This window comes from Cnephaeus nilssonii (genome assembly GCF_951640355.1).
Source record: "Cnephaeus nilssonii genome assembly, chromosome: 5".
In the NCBI taxonomy this organism is placed as follows: domain Eukaryota; kingdom Metazoa; phylum Chordata; class Mammalia; order Chiroptera; family Vespertilionidae; genus Cnephaeus; species Cnephaeus nilssonii.
The window spans coordinates 70,607,525-70,619,683 of NC_137076.1; the positions used below are offsets into that span (position 1 = coordinate 70,607,525).

The 12,159-nt window shown below is 41.8% G+C and overlaps 1 protein-coding gene across 3 annotated transcripts in view; it reads right to left on the bottom strand.

Annotated features, from left to right (window-relative positions):
- Window positions 1-12,159, bottom strand: part of BLTP1 (bridge-like lipid transfer protein family member 1) — a 175,578-nt gene that overhangs the window by 150,249 nt on the left and 13,170 nt on the right. For all 3 annotated transcript variants that reach the window (XM_079771203.1, XM_079771204.1, XM_079771202.1), the window contains exons 3-7: window positions 11,658-11,787; window positions 9,389-9,505; window positions 8,326-8,404; window positions 6,669-6,733; window positions 561-747 (exon numbers count right to left, since the gene is read on the bottom strand). In XM_079771203.1, the coding sequence (XP_079627329.1) occupies window positions 561-747; window positions 6,669-6,733; window positions 8,326-8,404; window positions 9,389-9,505; window positions 11,658-11,754 (545 nt within the window). In that variant the 5' untranslated portion in view covers window positions 11,755-11,787. The remainder of the gene's footprint in view (window positions 1-560; window positions 748-6,668; window positions 6,734-8,325; window positions 8,405-9,388; window positions 9,506-11,657; window positions 11,788-12,159) is intronic.

Here is a 12,159-nt window from a genome sequence, read left to right on the forward strand (position 1 = left end):
GCAAGGTTGTTCTACATTCAAAAATCAATTAACATTAACAGGTTAAAAACAAAAAATCAAATGATAGTATCACCAGATGCAGAAAAAGTATTTGACAAAATACAACACCCAATATGATTAAAATCTCTCAGTAAACTAGGAATAGAGGGAAACTTCCTCATCTTTATATAGATTATCTACAAAAGACCTAATTAACATCATACTTAAAGGTGAGAATCTAGAAGCTCTCCCATTAAGACTAAGGACAAAGCAAGGATGTCCTATTTCACCATTCCTTTTCAAGTTTAGAAATTCTGGCTATCACAGTAAAAGAAGAAATGAAAAGTATGCAGATTGGGAAGGGGAAAATAAGACTTTGTTTGCAGATGACACAACTGCCTATGTAGAAAGTTTGGAAGAACTGATCAAAAAAACCTATTCGAACTGGTAAGTGATTACAGCAAGTTTGCAGGATACAAGGTTAATAACTTACAAAAGTCAATCACTTTCCTATATACCAGAAATGAAAAAGTGAATGTTTACATGTTGCAGATTAATAAAATTCAAGTGTGACAATGAACCTTTCCATTTTGGACTGGGTTCTTGTTCTTCCATTTTCCCGTGTTTTATCATCCTCTTTCTTGGGGGGGATTATTGTAGGCTCCAAACCAAATAATTCTTGAAGACGTCCATAAAGATCCGAACGATTGTAGACATGAAATTCAAAGTCATTAACTGTGATGTATAATCTGGTTTCTGCCTTTGGATCTGAAGACATCAATTACAAAAAAATAAAATAAAATAAAGACATCAATTACACACAAAAGTTTTTAGTCAACTTTTTAAAAACTTTAGTCAAAGTTTTTGTCAAATTATTTTCCACACTTAAAGTAACTTAAATGATTTACTTTAAAACAGAACTCTGTGATAAAGAGTATATTTAAAATACATATAAAACACTGGCAAAAGAAAGAAAAAGGCTAATGTTACTAGAGCATTTTAATTTAACATTCGAAAAACAACCTGAATTTCTAGATTTTGGTTGTCTTATGCCAGAATTTAAAGATTTTACACTAAGAATAGAAAAGTGTCATTTACAGAATAAAGGTTAAAACTTTACCCTAATATAGCCATAATTTATACTAAAATATAAGTAGCAAAATGTTCAAAGTATAATGTACTTAAACATCACATCAGTATTTAAACTTGTGCTTCATGGAAAGTAGGATTTTTCATAAAATACTAGTTTGTTTTAAAAAACTACTTAACACTAAAATAAAGATTTTATGAACTGTACACTTCAAACAATTTCAAATGAAAGACATGATTACATTAAATATAAGTAACAACAGAAATTTACAAATCCATCTATAAAGTGATAGATGGGCACTTGTTTCTGTTGAGGAAATAAACCAAGACAGAGCATCACATGTTAACCAAGAGGCTCAACAGAAAGGTACCACAGTCAGTGCCTTCTTTTGTTATGAATCATACAAGTGTTTTTTTGAGACTTTTTAAGTGTTTGTCCATTTTTATCCCTACAGAACAAATTCAATTTAAGGTAATTAAAATTAGATATAACCAGTTAGAAGAGTTTAATTTTTTTATGGGTAAAGAGAATTATTAACTTTCATTTTAGCAGCTTAAGCTTGTAGTTTAAATATTATATATATACTAGTAGCCCATTTGCAGGAAAATCCTGCAAGCGGCTGTTGCAGCCGCGTGCGCTGCCGCTGCCACCGCCGCCTTTGCGGACACCACGCCCTGCACCCACTCGCCACTGCTGCCTGCCCCGCTCCGTCCCGTTCCACCCCGCTCCGCCCCGTTTCACCCCGCTCGGGCTTTCCCTCTGACAGCCACCTTGCTTTCCGCTTTTCCTCCCTCTTCCTTCTAAGGTGTCTTCAGTCTTCACTCCTCCCTCTCTCAGTGTATGCAAATTAACCGCCATCTTTGTTGGGCAATTTGCATACTCGCCCTGATTGGCTGGTGGGTGTGGCTTTGGCTGGTGGGCGTGGCTTGGACGTAGCGAAGGTGCGGTCAATTTGCATATTGCTATTTTATTAGGTAGGATACTAGAGGCCCGGTGCATGAAAATTCATGCACTGGAGGGGGGTCCCTCAGCCCAGCCTGCCCCCCTCACAGTCCGGGAGCCCTCAGGAGTGGGAGGTGACCCAGGGATCAGGGGAAGGCGATGCCCCATCACACCTCTGCTGCTGCCACTGCCGGCAGCACAAGCCTCGGCCGGCCCTGGTTACCTGAGCCTTGGGCATCCCTGGGTGGTTGGGCAGCCACCATCTGAGGCTTGCCTGTGCCTCAGGCTGGCCCTGGGCAGCTGGGGGGCTGAAGGGACTGGGGGACTCCAGAGGCAGGCGTGTGGAGTGGCCGGGCCCACCTGGGGGCGGGCCCAGCCTTGCCGCACATCTGCTGCCCCGGCAGAGCTGAGGGGACTGGGCACCACCACCTTGTGGCTTTGGGCGCCGCCATCTTTGAGTGCGTGGCAGTCAATTAGCATATTCCCTCCTTATTGGCTGTGGGCACTGCCATCATTGAGGGGGGCAGTCAATTAGCATATTCCCTCTTTATTGGCCGTGGGTGTCGCCATCTTGCGACAGCATGAGGGTCAATTAGCATATTCCCTCTTTATTAGGTAGGATATATATCCTATCTAATAAAAGAGTAATACGCAAATTGACCATGCCTCCACTACATCTAAAAGCCAGGCCCACCAGCCAATCAGAAACAAGTATGAAAATTGACCCAACCAAGATGGCTGCAGCTACGGAGAGAGCAGGAGGCTTGGGTTTCCCCAGCAATGGAGGAAGCCAAGCATCCTGCACACCCTGGCTGGCCGTGGACTCCACTTAAGGCTACAAAGTTTCAATTATAGAAGATAAATAAATCCCAACAAAAATGGCAGCAGCCACGGAGCTAAAGAGAGCAGAAGGCTTGGGTTTCCCTGGCGATAGAGGAAGCCAAACTTCCTGGCCAGCCCAGGCCTCCACTCAAGGCTACAAAGTTTCAATTATAGAAGATAAATAAATTCCAAAAAAAATGGTGGCAGCCACGGAGCTGGAGAGAGCAGGAGGCTTGGGTTTCCCCGGCGATGGAGGAAGCCAAACTTCCTGGCCGGCCCAGGCCTCCACTCAAGGCTACAAAGTTTCAATTATAGAAGATAAATAAATACCATCAAAAATGACTGCGGCCACTGAGCGAGCAGGAGGTTTGGGTTTCCCCGGCAATGGAGGAAGCCAAGTTTTCTGCCCACCCTGGCCTGCCCTAGCCTCCGTTCAAGGCTACAAAGTTTCAATTATAGAAGATAAATAAATCCCAGATACCAGGGCCTCTGATTGGGGCACCGGGGGGCATGGCCGGCCTGCAAGCCACCACAGGCCCCTTGCCCAGGCCACCCCACGCCCCAAGGGAACCCCCACCCTGATCCGGGAACCCTTCAGGGCAAACCAGCCAGCACCCACCTGTGCACCAGGCCTCTATCCTATCTAAAAAAGAGTAATATGCAAATTGACCATCACTCCAACACACAAGATGGCTGCCCCCAGGTGGACACAAGATGGCCGCCACAAGATGGCCAGCAGGGGAGGGATCAGGTCTGCAAGGGAGGGCAGTTGGGGGCGATCAAGCCTGCAGGGGAGGGCAGTTAGGGGTGATCAGGATGGGAGAGGAGGGAAGTTGGCGGCAACCGGGCCTGCAGGGAAGGGCAGTTGGGGGGAACCCAGGCCTGCAGGGGAGAGCAGTTGGGGGGGGGGGACCAGGCCTGCAGGGGATGGCAGTTAGGGGTGACCAGGCCTGCAGGGGAGGGCAGTTAGGGGCAATCGGGCTGGCAGGGGAGCAATTAGGCATCAATCAGTCTGTAAGGGGAGTGGTTAGGGGGTGATCAGGCTGGCAGGCAGAAGCGGTTAGGGGCAATCAGGAAGGCAGGCAGGCGAGCAGTTGGGAGCCAGCAGTCCTGGATTGTGAGAGGGATGTCCTACCGGGATCGGGCCTAAATGGGCAGTCGGACATCCCTCGAGGGGTCCCAGATTGGAGAGGGTGCAGGCTAGGCTGAGGGACACCCCACCCCCATGCACGAATTTCGTGCACCGGGCCTCTAGTGTGTGTGTGTGTGTGTGTGTGTGTGTGTGTGTGTGTGTGTATACACTAGAGGCCCAGTACATGAAATTCATGCACGGGGGTGGTGGGGCGTCCTTCAGGCGGGCCTGCACCCTCTCCAATCGGGTACCCCTTCAGGATCCAGCCTAAACCGGCAATCGGACATCCCTCTCGCAATCTGGGACCACTGGCTCCTAACTGCTCGCCTGCCTGATCACTCCTAACCCCTCTGCCTGCCTGCCTGATTGCCCCTAACCACCTCTGCCTGCCTGCCTGCCTGCCTGATTGCCCCTAACTGCCTCTGCCTGCCTGCCTGATCACCCCTAATCGCCTCTGCCTGCCTGCCTGATGCCCCTGACTGCTCCACTGCTGGCCTGATTGCCCCTAACTGCTCTACTGCCTGCCTGATTGCCCCTGCCTCAGCCTCTGCCACTGCGGCTTTGTCCGGAAGGACGTCCAGAAGGTCGTTTGGCTGTCTGGTCTAATTAGCATATTACGCTTTTATTAGTATAGATACCCAAAATGCCAGGGTCAAATGTCCAGCAGCCTACTCAAGACATCTCCATACCACATGATCTCACTCATTTATGGAAAATAAAGAACATTAAAACATGATGAACAAAAAGATAGATACAGAGGCAGTAAAGCATCAAACAGACTGTCAAATTACAGCAGGAAGGCTGGGAAGTGTTGTGGAGGGGGGGAAAGAGATCAACCAAAGGTCTTGTATGCATGCATATAAGCACAACCAATGGACACAAGACACTGGGGGGGGGGTGTGATGAGGGCATGAGACAGGGGTAGGGGAGGCTGGGGGAAGGTCAATGGGGGGGGGGGGAAATGGAGATATATGTACTACTATTTGTAACTCTTTAAACAATAAAATAAAACAAAATTTAAAAAATAAAGAGAATCAGGAACAGAAAGAGAAGAAAAAAATAAAAGACATCTCCAATGTGTTGTCTAACAGACATCTCACACTTGACACATCAACCAAATACCTGATTTACCCCCAAAGCTATTCCATAATATCCCCATCCTATCAACAGTAAGTCAATCCTTACAATTGCTCTCTTTCTTTCATGCCCCAGATATTATCAGTTTTTCTTTCAACATAGATCCCCAACCACCGTCATGGCTCTGGCCCAAGTCACCATCAACTTGAACGTCTATGGAACACAGCACAGTGACTCCTATCAAGTCTCCCTGTTCTGCCCTTACTTCTCTTAATATGCCTGTGCTTTACACATTGGCCAGACTTTCCAAATCCTAGCTATTCGAGAGAATAAAGACAAGGTCTAACCTCCTTGAAGCCCCTGGTCTGGTTAGTTTCTAGTAGTAGGGTTAGGGCCACATACCAGAGCACTAACAGAACCATGAAATAACTGGGGAGAAAATTCTGAGATGGTAAAATCCTATCTAATAAAAGAGTAATATGCAAATTGACCGTCACTCCAACACACAAAATGGCCGCCCCCATGTGGACACAAGGTGGCTACCACAAGATGGCCGGCAGGGGAGGGCTGTTGGGAGGGACCAGACCTACAAGGGAGGGAAGTTGGGGGAGATCAGGCCTGTAGGGGAGGGCAGTTAGGGGTGACCAGACCGGAAGAGGAGGGCAGTTAGGGGTGACCAGGTTGGCAGAAGAGGGCAGTTGGGGGGGACCAGGCCTGCAGGGGAGGGCAGTTGGGGGCGACCAGGCCTGCAGGGAGGGCAGTTGGGGGGACCAGGACTGCAGGGGAGGGCAGTTGGGGGCAACCAGGCTTACAGGGGAGGGTAGTTGGGCAGGGGGGGACCACGCCAGCAGGGGAGGGCAATTAGGAGCAACCAGGCGGGAGGGCAGTTAGGGGTGACCAGGTCGGCAGGGGAGGGCAGTTAGGGGCAATTGGGCCGGCAGGGAAGCAGTTAGGCGTCGATCAGGCTGGCAGGGGAGTGGTTAGGGAGTGATCAGGCTGGCAGGCAGAAGCGGTTAGGGGCAATCAGGGGGCAGGCAGGCAAGAGATTGGGAGCCAACAGTCTTGGATTGTGAGAGGGATGTCCCAGATTGGAGAGGGTACAGGCTGGGCTGAGGGACACACTCTCTCCGTGCACAAATTTCGTGCACCGGGCCTCTAGTTCTGACGATAAAAGCAGAACCAGAAGAAATTCTAGAGTCTGTGTTTACCATTTTCTGTTCATCCTTTTCATACCAGATAAATTATAATTAGTAGAAATATCAGGGAGAAGTATGAATAAAGACACAGAAGTTGAAATGTAGAAAAGTGTCTTGGCAGACTGATTAAAGGGTGTTGAGAAGACCATTTATCACCAGTATGGGTCAGACCCACAGATGTAACATGCAGTAAGGCTAGAATTGTGGGTAAGAGTCCTATTGAGGATGACTCTGAATAAATAATCAGCAAAAATGAACCAATTTAACCAGGCAAGAGGAAGACTTTTAAAAGGATTTTTAGTAAACTGGTGATAAAATCAGAGTTTTGTCAAGTCCAAAGCTTTTAAAAATATTTTTATCTATTATAATAACCACAAATGAAAAATGATTATATCATCGACAATTTCAAACAAATAAAATGAAAACTCACCATGCTGCTTCTGTTTTGGGTTATACATTTTCCACCACCGAAAAATTATAAATCCATCTTGAATTCTAAACAAGATAAATTACAAAAATGAAAACAGGTAAGAATTTACTTAACTTGATTCTTAGTTAATTATTATAAAAGGCAGGCAATTGATAATGAATAAGGAAACAAAAATTCTTAACAGAACACTGGCATACTTAAATGTTTCATACTCTTTCAGTTAAAAAAGTGAAAGAGGATATACACAGGTTTAAATTAGCTTCTTCTACTCAGGTAAAATGTAATACTGGATTACATTCAACAGGAAAATGAAGTGCTAACAGAAAACCTTTTTCTTTTATAAATATTTTTAATGTTGTAAAAACTATATAAACAAAAGGCCAAATCTTGAAAGGGGTACATTAGCACACTAGAGAAAACTTTTAAAGATAATCCTTCATTTCTGTAATGATATATCACTTCATGCTCCCATTTTTAACTTTTACTTTTTACTTTTAATTTGGAATAATTTTAGACTCACAAAGAAGATGCTTCTACTGTTTCAAGAGAAGTATAAGTGGTACCAAACCATGGCATCTCTCAAATAATTCAAAATTTTCCAAGTTCTAAGTAACAAATTTTAAGAAGATCACAAAAATAAAAGTAAGGTGCCCAGCTGGTGTGGCTCAGTGGTTGAGCACCAACCCAGGAACCAGAAGGTCACAGCTGGATTTCCAGTCAGGGCACATGCTGGGCTGCAATCTTGATCCCCAGTGAGGGGCATTCAAGAAGCAGCCAATCAATGATTCTCTCTTATCATTGGTGTTTCTATCTCTCACACCCTCTTCCTTCCTCTCTGAAATCAATAAAAATATATTTTTAAATAATAATAATAACAGAGTAAGCTTTTCTTACAAGGCTTATAGAAGAGAGAACATATCAAACATATTATTCTTAATATATTAAGATTTTTCTTTCCTTCTTAAAGTAAAATTAGAGTTGTTAACAGATGCTAAACAATTCTAAACACTTATTGCCTAATAAGAACCTAATGGGTGAGCATTATCAACATATCTGATCCTTATTTTATATAACAAATGACCACCATGAATTCTACAACAGAAATGATCAGGTAATTTAATGCCTCAATTTTTCATCTTGCAATGAAATGAGATTATTGATTTCTATATGCTGCTATTAGGTAAACTTTTTGCCAGTCTAAACTTTAGCTAAATTAATCCATGGTTAGAAACATTTTAAAACATTAATTCATTAAGTCTAATTTACTGAAAAAATTATTTCTGATTTATGGTTTGGGTTTTTTGTTGTTGTTGTTGTTTATATATATTTTTATTGATCTCAGAGAGGAAGGAAGAGGGGGAGAGAGACAGAAACATCAATGATGAGAAAGAACCATGGACCGGCTGCCTCCTGCACATCCCCCACTGGGGATCGAACTGAAACCCAGGCATGTGCCATTGACTGGAATCGAACCCGTGACCCTTCAGTCCACAGGCTGATGCTCTAGCCCTGAGTCAAACTGGCCAAGGCTGATTTATGGTTTTATTTGAAGAACCGAGTAATATTAAAACAAGTATCATAATTAGAAAATATTTTCAATATTTCAAGTTTAAGGTAGGTTCTTTTATTTGTTTTAGGTTTTGTTTTTGCTTTTTACCTAATAGACATGTCTTCTGTAATGTAATAGATTTCACGAACCATGATTTTTCCAGAAAGAACAGAGAAAGAGAAGGAACCTGTTATAGGAAAAAAAAAAACACAAAACAGCAATTAATTTAATTGTTTTGATACAGTAGAGCTCTTAACACTTAAAATAATCTTAGAAACCAATTCATTCAGTAATTAAATGTTTTCTCCTGACTCCCTTCCAGATATCCTTACAGCCTTACTAATTTCTATCATTTCTCCTGAAAAACTGCCACAGGTGTCATCACTATGGACTGAGTTACTAAATAACCATATAAGAACATTAGTTTTAATAGCTGCTTCATACGACAATTTCTCTTAATTATGCACAGCCATTACATAAACCCACAGCAGTGAGTAATTCACCATTTTTCTCCATTACTCCAGGAACCAGTCACTGCCTCAAATTAATGGAAGACTATTTATGTTTGAGAGAAGTTCATGTCCATTAAGAGGTACTCAACTCCAGCGAAGGTTAGAATGATTCTATTCAGTGCCCCCTCCTCCTTTCTCATGGGTTTGGGACTTTCCAGAGTATATAGCTTCCTAGTACACCCTCCCATCTATCTACAAACCTCCCACTTATAAGTAGTTAGAAACTAAACTAATAAAGCAGGCACAAAATGAAATACACAAGATGACTCCAACTTACAGGTTTTGAAAGTACGGGTTACTTAAAGAAAAAAAAAAAGAGCAAATAATTCTTGAGCATTAGAAACTTTCTCTAGATGGAATTGTGAGAAATTTCTGTTTCCATATTTTATATTTGTCTATATTTTTTCAAATTATTTTCATGAGCATCTTTTATAAACAAAGTCAAAGAGTAACTATGGAAACACTTTAACAAATAAGAATGAGGTAAAGGGCATAACCTGTTACACAGTGCTGGAAGAGAGAAATTCAAAGTAGGTTAGTTTATCCTTCATGAAACAATGGTAAATTTCTAAAACTACTATCTGTTTATAAAATATAAATGTATAATATATACCTCAAGATTACACAGAAGAAAATAATTCAGGTTTACTTCAACTCACCAATATGAATATAGCCATGTTTGTATAATCTGTTGACAACCAAGGTTAAAATAAGACCAACATTCCGAGAATTATAATATGTGAGATAAATAATCCATCCACAGGACAAAATGGTAGCTGTTGGGAGAAAAAAGTACAAAAGGATGTCACTTTCAATCACCTTAATATCTTAGTAAACTTTGTTAGTAAAAGATCATTTACCATACTCAGAAATGATAATATGGTAGTAAGTCCTCTTAAAATTTAAAACCGTTGGTTTTAAAATTAGAGGTTGGAGCTACTTTTTCCACCTTTCCTCACTCTCTTTTAGTCATTAGCCAGAAATACACAGATTCCAGTCAAATACTAGAGGCCCAGTGCATGAAATTTGTGCACGGGGCGGGGCGGGGGGGAGGTCCCCTCAGCCCAGCCTCTGCACCCTCTCCAATCCGGGACCCCTTAGGGGATGTCCGACTACCGGTTTAGGCCCGATCCCTGGCAGTCGGACATCCCTCTCACATCCCTCTACTGGGACCGCTGCCTCCTAACTGCTCACCTGCCTGCCTGCCTGATTGCCCCTAACTACCCCCACCCCCCCGCCAACCTGATCGCCCCTAACTGTCCACCCTGCCAGCCTGGTTGCCCCAGCCTGCTGTTCAGTCATTTGGTCGTCCCTCACTAACACCCCTGCCAGCCTTGTCATCCCACACAGCCTGTGTTCAGTCATCTGACAGGTTGTTTCGGATGTGACAGTCCCTGGATTTTTATATATTAGGATATGTAAAGATGTTTTGGGATAAGAAAGCCCATAATTCTGAACATTATGAAAAACATTCACCTTTATCAGGCTAAAAGCTCATTCCCAAGCTATTCACTGAAGGCTAAAGTCACTTAAAAAGAAAGAAAATTAATAATTTTTTTAAATCAGAGAAAAGTCATTGATTTTTTAAATCAATAAACTTTGCTTTTAAAAAAGTAATGGAGTCGGGGGGCGGGGACTGGAGGGGTCAATGGGGGGGAAAGGGGACATATGTAATACTTTCAACAATAAAGAATTTTTTTTTTTTTTTAAAGTGATGGAGCCTGGCCAGTGTGGTCACTGGTTTGATTCCTGGGTTGTTTGCTCAATCCCCAGTAGGGGCATGCAGGAGGTAACCAGTCGATGTTTCTTTCTCATTGGTGTTTCTATCTCTCTATCCCTCTTCCTTCCTCTCTCTCTAAAATCAATAAAAACATTAAAATAAATAATGGAAATAAGTAGGAATTTAACCCACTTAAAGGCATATCTATATTAAACAGGACATCTTATACTATTTTACTATAATTGATAAGACAATAACTATTTAAGAATGTCTACTTTTATTGAATAAACTACAATAAATGATATTCGAGTTTGACCATTTGTCAATCTATCATGAAGTTTATAATCACTTACAAAATTTACAATATTCCCAAAAAAACTAGATCATGAATATACAAATGGTAAAACACCAGAAAGCATTCTCTGATAATAATATTTTTTACTTATCTATTTTTAAAGTATAACTGTTTTCTAAATTAGGACAAAGTAATATAAACCAATTTAACATGTGTAACCTTTTAGCAACATCAAATTAAGTTAACTTAAAAAAATTATTTAATATGATAAAACAAGGCAGTCACTGATACAACATTTCACAGGGTAGCTTAGATTAATGGTAATAGCTTTGATTTAGCAAGTGCTATGATGTGTCCATAAAAATTATTCCTAGAACAATTATTTCAAAAAATTATTTTGATGACATTTCATTATGTTTTAAGTTTAAAGTCATTTTGTAGTAATTTTTACTGTAAATCACTGTGTCAGGTTGTTGTGGGCCATTCAAAAAGGTAAGAGGTATTTGAAGAGAAAGTTTGCTTCTAGTGTTAAAGAACCTAGGAACTATGGCCTTTACATTGTGACATGTCCCCAACCCCTTCAATATCATAAGGCCAACCACTGCTTAAAATTTGGCAATCGCTACTCCAACCATAAAAAACAAAAACAAAACAGTAATGTAGCCCTAGCCAGTTTGGCCCAGTGGATAGAGTGTCAGACTGCAGACTGAAGAGTCCCGGGTTCAATTCCTGGTCAGGGCACATGCCAGGGTTTTGGGCTCAATCCCGAGTGTGGGGCATGCAGGAGACAGCTAATCAATTATTCTCTCTCATCATTGGTGTTTCTACCTCTCTCTCCCTCTCCCTTCCTCTCTGAAATCAATAAAAATGTATTTTTTAAAAAGTAATGTACAAAAAAATACATTCTACTTACCAACGAGGAGCCACACAACATTAGAATTGTGTTCTGTAAGAAAATCTTCTAATTGGGTGATACTAGGAACAATACTGTCATTTTTCCTTTGATCCATTATTGAAGTTTTTCCAGAGCGGCATCTAAAGGTCTAAGAGTTCAAAGGTTAAATTTAGAATCAGAGGTTTATTAATCTGCAAGGAAAATCATGTAAGGGGGGGGGGGAGGTGAATTTAATAAATATTAAAGTTTATTAAATCACATTCTGTTCCTTCAATGATAAGAATGCAAAAATACAATAAACAACAAAAACATGGCCACATTTCTATTTCTATATAAGACAACATATCATGTTTCTAATGTCCTGATTTCACCATACTAAGTATGAGTAAAGACTCAGGTTCAGTTAGTGTATTCTGGATCCAGATAAGAGGGACATCATTATTCTGAAATATAATCAAACACTAGTAGCCCATTTGCAGGATTCAATCCTGCAAGCGGCCGCTTCAGCAGCGTGCACTGC